Source organism: Geospiza fortis, unplaced genomic scaffold, assembly GCF_000277835.1.
Source record: "Geospiza fortis unplaced genomic scaffold, GeoFor_1.0 scaffold896, whole genome shotgun sequence".
In the NCBI taxonomy this organism is placed as follows: Eukaryota; Metazoa; Chordata; class Aves; order Passeriformes; family Thraupidae; genus Geospiza; species Geospiza fortis.
Genome location: NW_005054556.1, coordinates 185,666 through 206,590, shown reverse-complemented (window position 1 = coordinate 206,590; position 20,925 = coordinate 185,666). Strand labels below are relative to the sequence as shown.

At 40.7% G+C, this 20,925-nt stretch overlaps 1 protein-coding gene across 1 annotated transcript in view; it reads left to right on the top strand.

Moving 5' to 3' along the window:
* The first annotated feature begins 460 nt into the window (after window positions 1–460).
* ARSJ (arylsulfatase family member J) overlaps window positions 461–20,925 on the top strand; it is a 28,214-nt gene continuing 7,749 nt past the window's right edge. Inside the window, exon 1 of the mRNA XM_031064099.1 lies at window positions 461–552. Coding sequence (XP_030919959.1) covers window positions 545–552 — 8 coding nt within the window. The 5' untranslated portion in view covers window positions 461–544. The remainder of the gene's footprint in view (window positions 553–20,925) is intronic.

Here is a 20,925-nt window from a genome sequence, read left to right as displayed (position 1 = left end):
AGGGGCATAGTGTGTGTTCAGTGTCATGCTGGGTGGTACAAGAAATGAGGGGCTTTCTGGAGCGGGAAAACTTCAGGTCAGATCAGAGGGAGAACCTGCAATGTAGAGATTGTGAAACCCTGGAATAGCCGGCTTTGAGAAATTGCTGGGTTTCTCCAGTAGCAGTCATTAGGAAGGATGTGTCAGGAATGGCATAACATAGCTGAGTCTGTCTTGGGGAAAAGGGTTGAGTTGGATGGGGTCTCTTCCAGCTTGGATTCATCTGTGCCTCATTTGAAGTACAGATTAATACAGAAGGCCTTCTGAGGCATGGTGTGAATAAAACACTACTAAATGCCAGAAAACTATTTCAGCGTTTGCTCTGACAGAAAATGCTGTGTGAAAGTTGAATTTCAGTTTTCTCCTAAAAATTCCTCTTTTCTTCATCCTAGTTTCCTCTGGAAATTTTCAAGATTTTTCCCCCTAGGCCTCATAACTCTTGGAGTATGTCATTGTTTATTTCTGCTGACTTCGTTCAGGACCGTTTGTGGGACGGCTGCCAAAGATGTTGAGGTATCTTTTTCCATGTTCTTATGTCTTTCACTTAGCATGACATTGTCCATACATGCATATATATGAAGCACGCAGAGAGAACAAGTAAATAATTAAATGCAAGGACTTATTTTTCTTTATTTTCTTCTGCCTCTGTTTGGTCTCCTCTGTTCAATTGAAAATTACATCCAGGTACTGAGCTGCTCTGGGGTATTAAGCTGCAAGAGGTCTGTCCGTATCATTGTAATTATTAATTGACTGCACAAAGGAGCATGTGGAGAACAGGGCAGGAAGGGAAACTACATGCAAGCAATCAAGATAAAAAGCGGCACATGCAGGAAGTAGCAAAGTGTAGAACAGGTTGTGATAACTTTTTCTTGCATCACTTTCTGGCAGCCTCTAAGAATATTGCTTGATAGGCAAAGTCTGTTGTATGGAACAAACAGCATTGCCTGACATTTATTACTATGTAGTAGAAATTGATTTTTGTTTTTCATTTTCCAAGTTATGTACTTTTCCAAAGTACAGTAGGCTAAAGAAATAGAGTTGGAAATAAATTTAGAAAATCTGTGATTGTAAATTACCAGTACTCCAAAGAGCTTGTTATAGGCTTCTATCCTGCGGTTTGGTTTGTTGGGTGTTCCAACTGTAAAAGAGAAATTAAATTCCATAGAAAAGTTGAGCTTAAAGTAATTAAGGAATTTAGCCCTTTTAGCATTGTTCCTGGTACATGCTTTGGCATTGGTGACACGCAGCGCTGCCTGTGACAAGAAGCTGGATGAGTGGTGGCCATGGACTCCTGTGCAGTTCTCCCTTTTCACTGTTACTCTTCCTTCATGAGACCCTTCAAGTGAATCAAGATGGGAACCTGAGATGGGTGTCTGTAAATAAAACTGGAAATTAAAATATGAGGTCTGCTTTCCTGTCAAAGGATTGAGACCAAATGAAATGGGACAAATTAAATTAATGTTTTCATTAAGACACTTTACATTTCATAGAAAGGTTTTTCCAGATTAGTGAGCTGAAGGTCAGAAGAAGGGAAGAACCTGTCCACATTCTTTCTGTCTCTGTGACACTAGTGTGGGTGATAATACCACACCCAGGGCTTTGTCTTGGCAATTGTATGTATCTTAGTTGAATTTTTGTTGCACTTTGGGTTTAAAGTCAATCTTTGATATTTCCTATTCCCCCCATATTTTTTGCTTGGCTTTGTATTGATTCACAGTCAGATTTTCTGTGCTGAGTTGAGTTTGCTCCATTCTGGAATGTCTGTTCCAGAATGAAGGAGGTAATTCACCAGCCATTTTTCAATTAATATAAATAGCACAAGGCAAAGAAGATTGGGCCTGTGTGAGTGATCTTGTGTAGGATGTGTTAGCTTTCTCTGTATCAGTAAGCATTTCATCAAAGTTACCCAATTTATTGCTTTTCTCATTTAAAAACCGGAAGACCTGGCTGCTGACCTCAGCTTCTCTCTGTACGTGTAAATTGGGAGGCTGGAATGCAATAGCAAGAGTTCAGAGAAAACCCAAGACAATCCTAATGGGTAACAAATGCAAAGGATTAATATAAAAGGTGTTTTAGGCATTGACTAAAATAGCTTTGTGGCCTGTGATGAAATTGCAGAATTTTAAATGGGGAACTTTATTGGTTTACAATAAGAAAGCAGTTCAGTATGTTTCATCATCCTGGTTAACTGCAGTTGTAATACATTAATTGGTGGTGTCAGCTATCACCTGCTTATTAATTCAGGCTGTTAGCAACACATTATCAAGCTCGAGGTTGGAGGGACAGAATGTTGCTGGAATTGGAAAACAAATCTGGGATAATTAGGCAGATTTTAATCTGCTTCAAACACAAAATTATCTTCTCAAATGCATCTCTGCCGATATTAGATAACAAGCATTGAAGTAGACATTATTAATATCTTAAGTATGTTATGGCCCCAGAGCCTTTATTTTCAACCTTGGGGCAGAAATCTCACATCTGGAAACCAAACCTAGTCCTTATTTTTCTTACACTTAAACACGTGGTTAGTGAGGATGTTTGTGCCATGGCAGCTTTCTCACTGTCATGGCACTCTGACTGTAAGTGCAGAATTCAAACTAGATTATTTTGGATTTTAATTTAATTTTTTTCCTTTTTTGATTGAAATATTAATTCAGCTTTTTGGGATAGATTTTAATTCTAGTGCATCCTTTTATCAGATTATTAGCTGTTTTCTAGCCAAATCTCTTGCGTCCATTTTCTGATTCAGTCTACTTTTATCTCCATTTATGAGTTTTAAAGCATTCCTTCCCTGAAAAAGAATTTTCTCCCATTATGAGATAACATTATGTAATTTTTCTTAGCATTTATAGAACACAAGTGGGTACCAAGGTACTGCTTTAGAGGCGATCTCTGTGATAATAAGCTCTCATGAGAAATGAGTTCCCTTCTGTGTTGAAGAGGCAGAAAATTACAAATTTGAAGAAACACTATAATTTGAGGAAAATGGGAAGCTGAAGGGAAGGGAGAAAATTAGTCTCAGGATAGGGGGAAGCAGTGTAGTATCTTTAGACTAAATATACTCTAATAGACCCACTGTTGCCTCACAAATTGTACCTCTCTGAATGTAATAAACTTTGTCAAAACACCATTTACCATCACATTTTATATACTCCGATCTAGTTGCCATGGATCAGAGTTGATGAAGTCACAGAAAACTGGGTTTGAGGGGGCCTCTGGAGGTTGCTGAATTAGGTCTCCTGCCAAATTACATCACACAGCAGGGACACACTGACTTTATAAACTCTTCTTTATTGTTTGTTTCCTCCTGGAAATAAAAAAATATTGCCAAGTATTCAAGAAATTGCAATCTTGACTGTTAGGGAGTTTCCTAACTTTACCATGTTGTTAATTTTAGTAAAGAAAACTGTTTTGTGAACTTTTTAATATATTTTTTTTCTTTTAAAGGGCCAATTGATGTAATTAGAGACTTTGTTAATGACCACAGCATAATGGCAGCTCCTTCCTTAATTTTTCCATGGTCCCATTTTCAAGAGCCTTCAGAGGAAGCTACTTCAGCCTGTTTGCTGATTTTTTTTAAGAGCGGATTTTTTACTATTGTACATACTTGCCTACCATTATTCCACATTAGTTCTGATTTGTGGTCTGTTTAATTCTTAATTCCTGAATTATTTTATGGTTCTGACTTGTCAAAATAAAATTGGTGGAGGGGAGGAAGGAACAACTTACTTCTGTGTTGTTTCTCCCCCTGTACAAGTACTCTAGGCAAAAAATGAAGTATTTGCTGCTTGGTTTATGGCCCTCTCCATTCTTACCAGCTTCTGTTTTCATGTTTCCTGCTAGATGTGACCTGGAAGTGCACTGGGGTTTAATAGCCTGAATTTCAGCTGTTACCTCCTACAATGCCTTGTCTTTACCAGTAAACTGATTTAATGGGATTTTTAATGTATGTATATATAGAAATGCAGCTTTTCCTGGCAAACCCCTAAAGTGCTTTTCAATCTGAAAAACCGTAACATCAAGATGATTCTTGCTGTTCAACGTGCATCCTCCATATATCTGAGTCACACCTGCTCACTTTGGTTACAAAACCATTTATTTCGTTACCATTAACCATGGTGAGTCATGGTAATGCAAAATGAAATTTGTAGGCTGCTTTGCTTTTCTTTATAAACAAGATGCAGCCTGAGATATCTTAAAAGAAAAAAAAAAACAACAGAGTGGAGCATTTCTGTATCAAATGATTTCATGTCATAGTTGGGTTTTGGGGGTACTTAGGGGACATTTCTGCTCCTTAATAAATTACTGATTTGCATAATAAATGTATTTGGGGTCAGAAGCAGAAGGAACAACTCAAGCAGTGAGTCAGACAACCAAGATTTTATTTGCTGCCCTTGTGATTGTTCACCTAGGTTCGTGTGTTTGGAAACCCTTCCTGTGGGTGAGGGTGCCCATGATCCAAGGGGAAAGTGGGGAGCAATCCCTTTGCTCCCCAGTCAGCCTGGAGAGAGCTGTTGCCTGGTTTGTGTTTCTCTGGTAATGGAGGTGTGTGTTTTACAAAATGGGACTATTTATTAGCTTGACCCGGTTGCCGGTTCCTTCTGCAGCCTCCCATCCTTCTAAGGGAAAACCACAGGAAATTATTGCATCTGCAGTAATACTGGTGCTCTGTGCCACCCTCCCCTCCTGTCCTTCAGGATGCTTCCCTGACCTTTTTGCACATTATCCCCAGAAAACACTCAGCTTTCAGGTCTTTCCAGAATTAGTTTGAAACATTTGCAGCCTCCCAAACCACTTCCAGGCTTTCCTGGACAGCAGCCCACCAGGATGTCCTTTCAGAGTCTTCCCTCTGCTTCCAAAGCCAATCAGTTTGGCTGCCAGACTTAAATCCATTCTCTTCATTTTCCCCATTATCCTGTCTCTGGCACCAAGCAGAGGAAGAGCCAAACCAAGTCTTCTCCACAAGAATGAGTTGTCTCACCCTGTCCTTTAGTTCTCTAATTCTTCAGGTAGTTTTTGGATGAAGAGCAGATTGGTGTGGTTTTCAGATACAATCAGAATTTATGTTCCTGTTAATCAGTTACTGGCAGGTGTAAAGATTTGTATGCATAAAGAAATAGTATTTATACTTTCCTTATCAGTATTTTAAAGCTGGATTAATTATAGCTGATCACAGTTGTAAATACACTTCAAGTGGTATAAAAGGCAATACTCCTTGCACAGTTCTGAAATTATTTTGAAACTGTTAAAAAGCCTGTTGTCAAAGGAGATTTTCTAATAAATGCTTGAGCTAAGGATGGTGCTCTCTGGGTGGTTCCCCTTATGGCTCCTGAGCTGACTGCCTTGCTGCTGGACAGTTCAGAAGGGAGGGAACAGACTGGCATTCATTGCTTTCCGTCCACAGAAAATTCAAGAAAACAGTTTTAAGAAATCCTAGTAAATTACTATATATGTCCTTCAAGAAATCATTAAAAATGCTATTTAAATATGTGGGAATAACTTTTTCCTAAAAAACTTTCAACAGAGATTTCCATACTTTCCCTAGGCAGTCTCAGCTGTAATTTGGGTTGTATAACTTTGAAACTGTCTAACTTCCATCTTCCCTCCTGCAGTTTAAGCCTCTGATCTCTTGGCAATTTTCAGGTGAAGAACTTACTTTGCTACAAAAGGTGATAAATCTGTACATCTGAGTCTATTATCACATCTCTGCTCTTCCCTTCTCCAGCCTGAGTAAATTCAGTTCTTTCCATCTTTCCACACAGACCTTGGTTTATATACCTTTGATGGCTCTTAGTGTACTCCTCTGGACTTTTTATATCTGGGCCTATTTTTTATTGCAAAGTGTCATCAGGAGCAGGACACAATGTTCCAGTAAAAGTTTGACCAGTCCAGCCTTGCTATCTTGTTCTCAATCCCAAAGTTACTAAAATATTTTCACAGTTGAGTAATTGGAAGGCAGTGCAACAGCTCCTTTACTGGCATGAATTTACCTCAGCAGAAAATCTGGGCAAAGCGTCTGTTTATCAGAGAGTGTTTGAGGCTTTTCCGCTGCTGATGGGTAGGGAATGTCACAGGAACAACAGATCTTGTACTATTTTTACCAGTTCAGCTGTGATCTGCCAGTTAAACCGGGCTGATCATCCTTATGGGCTCGTTCCTTTGACAACTCCCACATTCTGTGCAGCACAGGGCAAGGTGCACTCAAACCACACCATCCCATGACAGGATAACAGCCAGGTGGGAGCTCTGTCCCCTTTCTCAATGCTTGGATATGAAGCAAATGCATTTTCTTTTCCTCTTAGAGGCCAGGGGAACCTGTGTTTTATTGCCTTACTTAAAGCAGGGTGTCATGTTTTCCCTAACCCCTCGTGTAGGTCCTGATAAGACAAAGCCTTTTTCCACAGCGCCAAGTCATTGCTGACTCACCCTCAGGCTGGGCTAGCAGCAAGCCCCAGATCTTCTTTTCTGCAAGAAATTTAAGTTACTGTCATTGATTATTTGACCCCAAAAGCACTGCTTTGTGGTTATTGTAAGTGAATTGCCTCCTGTTCAGTTCAAGTTATTCCTCTAATTCAATTTCCTTTTGAATTTCAGCTCTTCAACAGGCAGTGCAGCAGGTTGAGTGCAAATTTACAGTCTGAACAGGTTGTGGAATTTAATCTGTATAAATTTCACCTTAAACATATAGTCATAACCCCTATGAAAATAATCACTCAAAATGTAATTAACCCAATTGCTTTTTCTAATTCCTCACAGATGTACTTTAGGAATGAAAAAGCCTGCAGCCTAAATATATTTATTCCAAATTTTTCATTTTACAACTTGAATTTGCCAAATCAGTTTTCAGGGTTAGTTAAAGAAATCATATGGGCATATCATAAAATGGTTTGGGTTGAAAGGGACCCTAAAGCTCATCTTGGTCCACCCCCTGCCATGGGCAGGGACACTTTCCACAATCCCAGGTTGCTCCAAGCCCTGTCCAGCCTGGCCTTGGACACTTCCGGGCACGGGGCAGCCACAGGTGCTCTGGGCAACCTGTGCCAGGCTCACCCCCTCACCTCCTCACAGTAAAATGTTTTTTTCAGGATGTCTTTTTCAACCTTGAGCTTTTGGAGTCTTGAGTGTTTGTGTTTTGAGTTTGTTTTGTTTTTGAAGTGTTTCTGCTCTCCCTTCTCTGTGTTTCTGGTTCATCAAGCAAAATAATGATCTTGAGTTTTGGCATTCCAGTGTCCAATGACCTGTGCCACTGTCCATGCATCCTGTTTTGCTGGAGTGTCACTGGATGTCACCTGCAGGTATTACAGAAAGATAAGAATAGGCTGATTGTTCCATCTTCATTTGGTTGGATATTTCTCTGAAGAAATGAGGCAGGCAGTTTCCCAAGGAGCAGACAGAGCCTCCTCTGTAGCTGTGGTGTTGTGCTGAGGCCAGCAGGACAAGGCTGGAATGAGCTGGGAATCCAGGCTGTCCTCATCTGAATCTTGGTTGTGACAGTGTGCAAAGAAGGATTTGTCTTTCACAAGTTGTAACAGATGAAGTTGCTGGATTGTGTTTCATCACAAAAAATGGTCTGTGTTGCAGATCAAGGTGCTGGTAAGTCATATGCATTGCCAGAAAACTAATAGGCAGCTACAGCTCTGGTATTCAAAAATACAAATAGATTTGTGCTCTTTAAAAATCTTACTTCTCTGCTAAGCAAAGACCAATTTCATGATGTAATGAACATTGACATATAAAGACATTTCTTAAAAGACCATTTGAAGCTTTTGTCTCTTGTGGGGTAAATATATGGTGTTTAACAGCAAGGACATTTCCTACAAAATTACTGCTGGGCTTTCATTACATTTTAGAGATTGGAGATGACCAATTAGGCACGCTCCAAGTGTTTGCTCTGCTATAGCTAATACAGGTTTTTATTAGAATTATGACCTTTATTTGCTTTTGAATCATGTCCAGCAAAATGGAATAGTCACTCATTATCAGTGATTTGGATTTTGGTTTTGGGAATAAACCATGTGTGCTCTTATTAGTGCCATGAGAGTTTCTTCCTTGCCAAAAATCCGTGGATTTGATGAAGAAGGGAGGAAAAATAATTCCTTGCCAGAGTAAAACATAAAAGATATATCTATATCTGTCTATGTCATATATATGTATATATATATATGTGTGTATACATATATATGTATAAATTGCCAATTTCTTTTTATAAAATGGCATTACTGGAGAGGGCAAGGTCTGTTGCTCAGCTGTTCTTGTATGGAAGGTAAATGTGCTGTCTCACTTGAACTCAGTCTTCTGGCAACCCATGTCCATGGCCAGGGTATTTGGCTTTGCAAAAACACAGCAAAAGTGTACAAAGAAAACCCCCACCTTTGTCTAGCCTAATTCCCTTGGCTTGCACAAGGGAAATTTTGAATTTAGCAAATGGAACAAGTGTGGTCCCAGCCTGATCTATTTGGGAGCAGTTGATAAATGGTGTCAAAACAGTCCTGCGTATTTGGAATTAAATCCTGCACATTTCTGAAGAAACACTTGCAAATATTGCTGTTCTGCAGAAGTGTCTGGAACAGTTGGTGCTGGTGCAACACTGGCCAGGCAGGAATGGAATTAAAATATTTCCTCTCTGCCTTCTGCTCGAGGCTTATCAGCTGCTGATGCCATAGAGAAACTTGGTCTATAGTACCCTGATCCAAACTGAGAATGTTCTCCTGCATTAACATTTTTTTAAAGAAATCTTTCAGCAACTTGGGCTTTCACAGCAATGCTTTAACTGCAGTCAGTTTGTCTCCCCACAAAACTCAGCATAAATCAAGACTTATTTCAGTGTTCTTGCGGTTCAGAAAATGCAATTTTAAATTTTTAATTTTTTATTTTATTTTATTTTATTTTATTTTATTTTTATTCTTTTTGCCAAAGACAGCCAGTGAGTGTCCTTCATCTTCCAGGCTGTGCTGGGTGAATGTGTGTGACCTGTGTGGGAAGGTGTGCTCCCTGTTTTCCTCTGCCTTTCTATCCTGTCAAGCCAGTGATGCTCCATTAGCAGCAGGGACTGGGAATGTAACATGCTTAGTGTCCCTGCCCTGGTGGCCCTGCCATACCAGGGACATTGGAGCCTAAACCATTCTGTCATTCCATTATTCCAATTCTATGATTTTCCATTAATTTTTACATTGATACATCTTCAGTTTATTATGTAAATACACCTAAATTTAGGAGCCAGTGAAGTTTGTATTCACAAGATTTTATTGAATACACACAGTTTTGCCATGGTTAAACCAGAAATAATTCATTAAACACAAAATGTCATTCCCTCGAAGCTATAATTTGATATACCTCCTAGAAATAAAAGTGTGGATTTTCTTAAATAACTTGTTTAGTTAAATAACTCTAAATAAACCCAGACAGTCCCCTTAGGTGAGGAGTAGGTGCTTGAAGACAGGAAGTACATGCAAAACAGAAATGCACCCACAGCAACACACGAAATTCGAAATGCAGCTCAACTGTGTGTTCTTCACTTTTCCTGCCCCCTATTGGGATTGTGTCTGTGTGTACAACTGGAGATTGGCATGCCAGGAACATGACAGGGAGAGAACAGATTGCTTCCCTTCACTGACAGGGACGATTTCACCTATTTATGGCACTCGGGTGTTGGTACAGAAAAAGCCAAGTGTGCCCAGGCTGCTGATAGCACTTGTGCTGAATTCACACCTCATCAATCCATTATCTAAGGAAATGAGGGAACAAAGGAACCATGGCTTAATTGGGGTGGATGGATGATAATGCCAGGCAAGCAAGAGGCCAACCTGTGCCTTAGCCAATGGCAAAACTTTTTCTGGGAAGGAAAATGTGATTCTCTAACCTGTGATTGTCACCATGAACATGGAGGGAGTCCCTGAGCCATGGACACAGCCACTTCTTGGCTCTTAAAGCCTTTTTTGCTGCCTCAGCTGCTAGCTTGCTTTAGGATGGAAATGGGCAGGCAGAGTGTTTAATTTTTGTCACTTCTCTGCAAGAAAAGGAACTACCTGCAGGTAGAGAAAGATCATCAAATGCCATTGGAAAAGCAGCTGAAGCCAGGGTAATTATTGAGAAGAATTTTGATGTAGGAATTATTAAGGCAGGAGAAATTGAATGTTTTAAGCACATTCCTGAGGGAGTGAGTGGGAGAAATCATTCTGTCTCCTGAGAATATGAAATAATGTGTGCGCATTTTGGAGGTTTATTAGAAGGCAACGTGTGCTTTGTGTGATTCCATTTGTTTAACTACTTAATTCAAATCTATCTCTTCCATCTACAGGCTGATCAAGAGCTCCATAGTAGTCAGGCACTTGAAAATTTTCACCTTTGTCAGATTGTTGTTTTGTTGCATTTTCTTGTCTCAGTAGCACACCTTGGAAATTGCAGATTCAAGAAGAGAATGAGAATTTTCTTCTCTTTTTTTCATCCCTAGGGAAGGCAGGAATAAAGAAAAATTGTTGTTTTCGGCTAGAAAAGCAAAAGAGAAACAAATGGATGGGCATCATACACAACTCTTTATTTTGTTGGCTCCATTATTGTGTTTGTTACCAGCAGAATATCTGTATGAGCTATATTATTAGCTACAATATAGGTGATAATAGGGCTTGGATAGTCTTGGAGCAACCTGCTCCAGTGGAAGGTTCCCTGCCCACTGCAGAGGCTTGGAATTGGATAAGTTTTAAGGACCCTCCAAGCCAAATCATTCTGTGATTGCATGGCCCCAGTAAGGAACCCCAGTGACCCAGAGAGGCTTTTATTCCAGCACATCAAATCCTTAAATGTGCCTGATGCAAAAGGATATTTATAGGCTCAGGAGGAATACTGATGAGAGATTTTTCCGGAGCAAATGAAATAAAAATGAGGATTGTTCCCAAGCAAGTGCTCTACATCATGGTGAAGCTAACATCTTGAGTCCAACTGGGAAAGAGCAGGAGCAGCAATTTCAGATCCTGTACAGGGAATACAGGTAATCTCAGAAGAAAAGGAGGTATTTCCTTGTCAAACCAAGCCTTCCAGCTTAGATCCTAGAACTGCAGTTGGCTGTATTTTCAAGCATGGGGTTTCCTTCTTCATCCCATAGGAATGAGAATGAAGACAGATGGGAAGAAGGGAGGGGGAAGAAAAAAAAAACCAAAGGCACTTCTCTTGAACTGGAACAGTTTGGAGGATTTTAGAAAATGCAGTCAATGCAGAGTTATTTACCAGTGTTGGACTGGTATAGCTCCAAGGGCCGTGTTAAATGCCTTACATTAGATATTTATTCTTCCACAATATGAGGAAGTCTTGTGCACTTTGTGAAGCACCAGATGTTGGTCTGGGATTGCCTTGGAACAGCATGGGTATCACTGGCACCTACAAATAATTCCAGAGATGCAGTAAGATCCATAGACATACCCAGCCATTATTTTGCTGGTGAAAATCAGGATTTACATTATTCCACACCAAAAGTGGAGCTGTTCTTCCCTTTTTCCTTTTCTTACATTTTGTTTGGGGGTGGCTAACTAAAAGCATATAAAGAATGAATTAAAAGCTGTTTGCACTTTATACCTTGAATATATCAGAATGCCAATGTCTCCAGCAACCTTGCTGTTAACATTAAGTGGAAATTTATTGTCCTTGGAGTTGACTTGTAGCATTGGCAACAAACAGAATTACTGTTGTGGGGTTTATGTTGGGTTTTATATGACAGCCCAGGATGATGCATTTCTCAAAGCACTTGAGATGCAATTTCAGAGAGGCAAATGAGGATCCGTCAATGGGTCAGAGCAACACAGTTCAAAGGCCCATAGTTCATAAAATATTTATGTGCTGTTATAAAAGTAAAGAGGAAAGGGAGCTTATGTAACATACCAAAAAAAATGAAGAGCCAGCAAAAAACTTCCTCTTCCACCCCACAACTGAACTGAACTTACATATTTCCAGAGAAAGTGTGTCCAGCCATGGCTTTTCCACAGCTATCCCAGCATGTCTGCTGTTTCAAATCAAATTATTCAGTTCTTTCCTCTTCTATTGTTCCTAGATGGATGCATCATGTCCAAGCTATGCTCACTGTGACCAACTGCAGAAAAGTAATTTGCCACAAGATTTTTTTGTTGTTTTTTTTTTTTTGTATAATAATGTAATTGCAAGGGAAAAGGGGAAGCAGGAGAGCGACATCAGAAAATATACTGGAGTGTTTAAATTTGAATAACATTTCAAAGAAAATCACCCCAAACCACTACAAACCCCCTAAGCAGGGAAAAATATCTGAACTTCCAGGCAATAAAAATCTGAGAGGAAATTTTGTTGCCTGTTAGCTGACTCATGGTGTCCTTTACACTGTTGTTGCCTATTGTAATTCAGATTTTTGGATTTATCTGGATTTTTAGATTAGTGTCTATTTGGTTTTAAAATGCTGATTTTATACTGGCCCTATGTCTGAAAGTTCTAAAGGAAAATGTAAAAAATTAATGAAAGGCTTAATTTAAACTTTTGGGTAATGTTACTCATTAGAGGAAGCCCTGTTGGAATCACTGAGTTCCACTCTGATTCTAATGTGGTTTTTATGGATTTTTCATCTTTCCCTTCTTTCTTTTACCTTGTTTCTCCATAGTCTCCTTCCCAGGAGATGTGGCTGCAGTTTCCCCAGTGACCATCAGCCCTGCTTCCATCTTGAGGAAGTAGATTATATGAGAAGTTATATAAGAGAGATTATAGGAGTAGATTATGTGGGAGAAACTCCCAAGTCAGAGCCAGAATGCACATTCAGCCCAGACTCTTGGCTCCCAAGGAATGCAGGCAGAGGTTTTACAGACCTTTTGCTGCTCTCCCATTCTGCTGCTGCTGACTCTTTAGTCACCTCCCCTGCATTTTGATTTTGAACGCACAGACTTAAGCCTGGATTTGAGAAGCAGATGCTTGACTTTAACACAAATAATAGCAAAGAAGTTGGTCCTGCAGTTTGTCCAGCACTGCTCATGAAAAGCAGGGCATGAAATGGACTGTTGAGGAATTTTACAGTCATGCAGCCAGATTGCCAGAATTCAAAATACATTAAGTGCTGGATATTGAACAAGCCAGCTGGGAGAGTTCATGAAGAACCAAGGCAGTGTGGTTAAGTTGCAGGGGCATATTTGTAGAACAAGTTGAAAATGTGTTTTATAGCGTGCACCCACTCCTGTGAGAAACCTGGTGAGGTGATCCTGGACAACCCAGTGCTCTGACAATATATACAAAGTTAGCAGTGACTTGCTGCTCTTACTTTGTACAGCTGTACACAGGGCTGTTAATTTATCTGTTTGGTGGGACAAGTTAGTAATGCTGTACTAATTGCTGTCACTAATGGGACAGTAAAGATAAGAATGTGAGCTGACAGGCTCCCTGCATTGTTCACAGCTTCCTCTGGCTCCTGTTTCCTGTGTGACCCATTGGAGCTATACCCCACAGATTTGTTTAGGGAATGGCAAAGTCTGCTGCAGACAAAGCCGAGCAGATGTTGTGGTTCCAGCAGTGTTCCTGCCATGTTCCCATCCCCTGAACACAGCCACGGCTCTGTGGTGGTGTCACCACTCGTCACCTCTGTGCTGTGGTACAGTCTTAGCTGCTACAGACACTCTGCATAATGTCAGCAAATTGCTGTGGGGCTGATCTGCTCCTCCTTTAGCCTTCCTGGCTCCTGAAGGGGAAAGAAAGATTTTGCTTTTTCACTCAAGACAGATGCAAAGCATGCCTGATTCTTATCTCTTCTCCTTCCCTCTTTTCCCTTTACAATCCCCACAGTATGCAAATTTCTATTCCCACTTAGAGAAGAATGTTGAAAATAACAAGAACAGATTCTAACTGATGATGCTTCGTTCAGCATTACACCATTTTGTAAATTTTGATGTTATTGCCAGGATTATTAACCACTGAAATACATAATTTCACAACCTGGACAGGATGTAAGTGATTTGGAAGCCACAAGTTACTTGCCACTGATTGAGTAACTTTCCACAGAGTTAACTGTGCTTCAGAAGAGCGGATGGGTTATGATCTTGCTGTCGTATTTTTCCAACTACATTTCCCACTGGAAAGCCTGGGATTGGAGACCAAATATGCAGGAGCTGCTTTTCTGTGATCACACATTGATAAGTGCTAAATATGTTTCCCTTTCTCCTGAACTAGTGTTTCTCAAAGAATCACAACTTATACCTTTTATTTTCAATTTTTAATGGGTGATGCTCAATTTCCAGGAGGTATTTGCCCTTAAACCCCTTCTCACAGGGTATGTGATGCTAATATCACTCTACTTAAATAAATGTTATCAGACAGGGGGAGAAAGCCCCACAGAAGGCAGCAGACAGTGCTGATGGTATCTCTGCTTAGGTTCCATTAGTGTATTGAGTTGCTGGATATTATGAATGCAAACTTCCAAAACTTTGTGTGTGTCCCTCACTTACGCTTATTTACACCTCGCTTACTCTTATCCAGCTCACCCTGTTACATGAGTCATTTTTGAGGTATTTTGTCCGGGATCAAAATCACCTACTAGCATCTTTAATAAGGCACAGCTTCATTAATACATTAACATTTTATAGCAAGTGCTTTATGTAAGCTTTGTCTGCTTTTATACATAATTGCTAGACATGTAAGAGACTCTGTTTCTAGATTTTTGTGGGACCAACAGCAATAAGGCACCTATTTTGTGCTCCATTTTATTTTCAGGGATGTTGCACCACAGCCCCGGTTGCTGTTAGGCCTTTGGACTCTGCCTCAATGCAGCAGCAAAGCAAGATGTGAGCAAGGAGCAGTGTGAATGAGAGTTAGGAGGGATTAGGGAGTGCAGCACTGACATCCAAGAGAGCACTGCTTGTTTTGCTAAGCCGGATTTAGGAGGGAAATAAAGAAGCATTTTTCCAAATCTCTTCATTATTCATTGCACAGTGGCCTAGAAACAGATGTGCTGTTAACCTCTATCCCCTGTTAACTCCAGTTTGTTCCTTTCTGTGGTGGGGGAGGCTGAGGGAGGGGGAGAAATGCAGCAGGGTGGTGTGAGGGGGCTTCACAGTGTCTGTGCCATGGCATCTTGCAGCCATCAAGTGTGACAGGAGAGTTCTCCAATTCCATCACATTCTTGCTACACAGAGAAGCCTTACATTTCTCCTAGCCCTTGTCTAGTTTGGGCAGGGAGCAAAGGTAGCAACTCAAATCCATTGGTACAGGAGCAGAGAAATCCCCATGAAGTACCACTGGGCTCCAGCAGGTACCATTAGTGACAGGACAAGAGGGAGGGGCCTCAAGTTGTGCCAGGGGAAGGTTTAGGTTGGATAGCAGGGAAAATATCTTCGCCCAAAGGACTGTCAAATTCTGGAACCACCTGAAGCTCAAGTCAGCATCCCTGAGAGATTTAAAAGCCGCGTAGGTGTGGCACTTAGGGACATGGTTTAGCACAGGAATTGGCATTGTCAGGTCACTGGTTGGACTCCATCCTAAATGTCTTTTCCAGCCGTGGGTCACAGTGAGCGGGTCATGTACCTGCTGAAGTTGCTTTGCTCCTTTTGAGTTCCAACATGTGGTGCTTTGAATGCAGACATTTTACTTCCCTTTTTAATATAGTGTGTGGTGTCTGATGTGGTAGTTAAAAATTGTCACAGAACTGACTGACAGCCCTGCAACACTGCTCCCCACTCTTCTCCCTGTGCTACAACAGCACACCTACATCCGCTCAGACACTGGCAGTGAAAGCAGCTCCTTTCCATGTGGGATCTCTCCTGTGAGTAAACAAAGATGTTCCATTTCCTCGTGATGTCAGTCAGGAACCTGTCGTGTGGGACCCAGGTTAATGCAGTACCTCATTATCTTCATCCGTTATTTCTTTGGGAACCACACACAGTGCCTTTGTCTTGATCAGAACTGGACGAGAATATTGTGGTGAGTTCTGAAAAAGAGATTTTCATATTATATTTCTCAGGTGAATCAAATATCAGGAAATAGAAAGAAAATCCAGCAACCAGCAATATGTGACAGAACTCATGCATGACTGCTGGCAATCACTGTAAATAAGCAGATGCCTGTAGCACTGTATTTTAACAAATACAGTTCCTAAGTGGTTTGGAATCAGGATGAGGCTCTTTGCATCCTGCCACCTCTTTTATCAGGACTAAAAAGCCCATTTTGAGCTTTAGCTGTGTTGTGCAACAGGCATGGTTCCATCCTTGCTCAAAGGGATGAGCAGCACAATAGACTCAGAAACTGATATCAGAGTGTGAGAAGGACAAAAGGACTGGAGGTCAGTGGGGGTGCTCAGGCTGAGAACTGTGCAGAAGCCAGAAGAGAGCATCTCTTGGCTGCCAGCCCTCCCTCCCTTTCAGGGCAAGCTAATTCCTTTCACTGATGGTTCAGTGCCACTGCTGTTGCCAGTAAACATCAGCCCAAAAAAACAGCAATATTGTTGAAAAGTCAAATTAGAGATGGGTTTTTTTTCCAGATAAAGCTGTTCTTCATATTATTAAGGCTGTAGCTTTTCTGGGAAGGTGCTCTGGAGTGGCATGGAGCAGTTGTGGGTGGTGTCTGTCCCAGGGTGGTGTCTGAGCAGCAGAGGGCATTGCTGTCTCTTGCTGCCAAGAACAGACCTTACATGAGGGGTCTGCGTGGGCACCGCAGCCTCTGTAAAGCCTGAGCTTTGCTTGTTGAAATGAGTGGCACCCTCAGTTCTGAGCAGCACCTTGTTATTTCATATGAGCAGCATCCAGTGCTCTGGCTGAAATGCATAATGAAACTCCAAAGACTACAGCAGTAATCCTGCTGTCTCAGACTGCTGTGCCATACACTGGGGATGAAGGAGAAGATAATAATTTCCTTTTGATGCCCGTGTACATGTTTTACAATAATGTTATGTGATAGAATGCATTAAGTAGAACAAACAGAATAACGAAGTTGAGATGAAACGGGAATAATCATCCAAGAATGTTTCTTAATTAATCAGCATTCCTGGTGAACCTCCACATGAAAAAAAGGAGTTTGGTGCATTAATTCATAGACTCATTTTGATACTTTGATAACTCTGAGAAAAAATTTACCTAGAAGTCTATTCAATTGAAATTGACTGAATTACACTTTTATTTAAATAGGTACATATTGATTAAGGGGGGCAGAATCTGTTCTCTATCCTCTCATAGAATCTTGGAGACAGTTGAGCTTGAGACATCTCACAGAGCAGGATAATAGAAATATTATAAATACTAAAGAGACCTTGTGGCTGTTACCACTTGATCATCATACTCTCGCAATAATAATTTATCTCCAATGTTAAATTACTGTCTGTAAGACTTATCCAAGGATTCAAATGGAACTTAATGGCCTATGGTACCCTTATGCTTACTAAAGCAGTGGAACTATGATGTTCTGCAATGTCACACTCAGAAATGGTGTGTTTATGTAGTTGTTCAGTGGTTAATAAAAAATTACAGGTGTCACAAAGCTCGGATGTTGTGAAGGTGTCTAAAACACTTGAGATGTCTCTGAAGTACCACATAGTCCTATTTTTCTTTTCCATGTCATAATGTTCTTTAATTATAAAACAATTACCTCTCTCAAATGATACCATATAAGCCTGTGATGTGGTAGTTGTTAACTTGTATTTTGCATCTTGTCTTTTTGCCCTCAGTCATCCTTGCTGTCAGTTCAAGGTCATTTTATAGCATTTAGGTTGATAAAGGCTCTAGGTGCTGGATGTGTGAATGATAGCTAAGGACAGTTTTCATTCAGAAATGGTACTAAATGCTCAAAATGAGAACTTTAATTAGAGAGTAATATAAGACAATAACTGTTTGGCTGCTACCTTAAGGGCTGCCATCAAATATGTCATTTTTATGAGAGATGTCTTCTTATGAAAGGCAGCCATATAATGAATATCTTTCATGTCCCTTAGGTGCAGTCATTGAATAAATTCTTCCTATATAAAGATGAACCAGCTTTCCTAAACTGTCACAGAAATAGGTGGAAAATATTTCACACATGTGCATGGCAGGTCATGTAAAAACTCCTGTGTTATTTGCAATTAAAGTATTCTTTTAGACAGAATATGAGACACCTTCAAGTTTGCCCTGTCTGTAGGAGTGACTATTCTGGGATATTAGGAGGCTCTGGGGTGCTGTTCTCCCCAGCTCAGCAGAGAGCAGGGGCTGGAATGGAGGCACCTCTCCTTTACAAACTGGGACATGCTGTGTCCCTGTCCCGGCATGCTGGTCCTGTTCCAGCCTCGCTCTGTGAGTACCCAAGGGAGGGATTCTTCTGCACACAGTTTTTAGACTCCATTTATCTCCTTTTCTTCTGGTTTTTCTCCTGCAAAAATGACCAAAGCAGGATGACAAATCCATCTCTAACTAATGGCAGAGTCATTTTAGGTTCCTTTCCCCTGTACCATGGTGATTAGGTGTCATATCCGCTGGCATCTGCTGTTGCTGAGCCCAGATTTTGGTGGTGAGGTCTGGATTTGTGGTTGGCATGCAGAGCATTTGGTGACATTGTTTTCTTTCCATGTCACTCCCGTGCAGACATGGAACCACAACACCGATTATGCAATCACACATTTCCCCTTTTCCTAAATGAATTCCAGTGATAAAGCTGGAAACATTGTGCTGTTTCCACAGCTGCAGCAAACTGGGAGCAAAGAAAACAATAGCTGCATGAACACATGTGCATTCCAGCTGCTGCCAACTCCCACATTCTCCCTTCTCCTTGCTCTCCTCCTGTAAGAGCCGAAATGAGGGATGCAGGACACCAGGGGGGTCTCCAAAATGCAGTTTTTTCCATCCAAGAGGTTTCAGCAGCCCAGGGTCGTGGGTGACAGAGCTGTGCCTACAGCTGTCAGCTCCAGCTGCAGGCAGGCCTGGAGACCCCTTGGTTTTGGTTACATTGCATGATATCCTTTTCTTTGCTGAGCATCTTAATACAGTAGAACCAATCTATACCTTAGCTATTATCTATAGCCTATCATAACTACTATAATTACCATATTCATGTTACTATTCTGCAATCACTAAAAGCTAGTACATTACAGTTCAAGCTAGAAGTTGTTATTCAGTTTTCTGGCAGTGGAAAATTCTGAGACAGTTTTTCTGCTTGCAACTTTGCTGACTTGTTTGCCTGTGCTATCTTCCTGCTTGGTAAAAACATCATCTTGTTTGAGGTGGGTTTATCCTTTGCTCTAAGCCATAAAAACCCCTTCCAACTAACACACCCTTTGCCTCCTTGGTTAGCCAGTAAGGCTGGCTCAGCAATTCTTTTCTTCTATATCAAAACTTGCTTCCATCTCTATTCCTTCATCAGACTCTGCATTTAAAAATCTTTCTGCCAAGCACACATCTGTGAGACTTTCTTGTCGAACTTTCATCTTTCCCAACATCCTCCCATTGGAGCAGATAAATGGCCTCAGTGACAGGAAAGGTTGGTAGCCGATAAGCTGCCAGTTAAATGATGTTTGGTAGAAAATTTGGAATTAGTGTCTGAAAATACTAATTGCAACTTAATTTGGAGCTTCAAGCTTCAAGCTTCTGGAACCAAGGAGAGAAGCCCTGAGGAAGTGCATATGAAAGTTTCTGTTCTTTTCCCTCCCAGCTTGCTCCCATAGTAAGATATTTTTCCTTTAAAGCTCACAACTCTGGAGAAAACAGTTGCTTTCCTGCTGTTCACTGAGCACTGCCTCACTCCTGGGGTGCCAGTTGCATCTGCAGGAGTTAGGAAGATAAAAGAGAGAGGATCTGGTGCATATCCTGGAGATGTAAAACTGTTGGAATAGAGAGCTGTGGAGAACAGCTTTTTGTGGCATGGTTCCCCAGTTTTCAAGCATTTCTAGGTGCCAGGTGATAAAAATCCTTTTCGCAGTATAAACAATATCAGGGTGTAAGGACATTATTTAAATGGCCAGATGACAGGGCTGGTGTGAGATCAGAATTTCAATATGATTCTGAGGTTGAGTTCGTGCATCAAAATCCAAATGGCATTTGGCAAAGTAAGGATGTCTCAGCTCCTCTAAGTCCTTGGAGAAAGGTCATGGAGCAACACTGATAACATTATTAGTCTGCCAGGAAATTGCTACTTTATTTTTCTTTTCCTGAATTTGATGGAAGATCCTTAACTGATTTAAAAACAACAATGAAAACTTGAAAATAGGGCAAGATACAGAATCTTCCAAATGACATATATGCAATAGCATTGCCAGAGTGATAAAACAGTAAATAATGTGAGTTAGACTTTTAATGTAAACACTTCATTTAGAAGTAGATGCTTTTTTCAGTCTGATTTATAAGCACATAAAAATTCTAGGAATACAGCTGAGGATGAAATAACTGTGTGTGTATGTCTGAGTGAAGACTTCAGGTTTGATTTGTGTGGGCTGACACAGTGAAAGTCTGTGAAGGTTTGGAGTTTGTATTTAGTTTTTAATGTTGCATTTTCTTCTCTGATGCATTTCCACTCATAACCCACCTTCCCCCAAAATCCCAAAGTCGTAAGCCAGAAGATAAAAATGGTTAAATGATAGATAATGAATGATATATTCAATGTAGAAAATTGTATTTTTCTGCTATTTTTGAAAGCTGAAATGCAAACTAATGTAGTGTGGGCTCGGGGCTCCTTGGGATAGGCACTGAGCAGACTATGTGGCATGAAAACTTTGATGCTGACATTTAGAAGTGTATCCCATGGGATTACACACAGTTGCCATAGGCTGTAAACACTGAAGAAATGAGATAGATGGGATTTAGCTTGACCTGCTCTTGTCCAGAACAGATGCCAAACTTGCTGCCCTAAGGAGTGCCAAGGTGCCACACCTGCTTGGGCTCCATGGCAGCTTGGCACTTGGAAGTCTGCAAAGTCAACCCTTGTCATCAGTCTCTAAGTTAGGGAAAG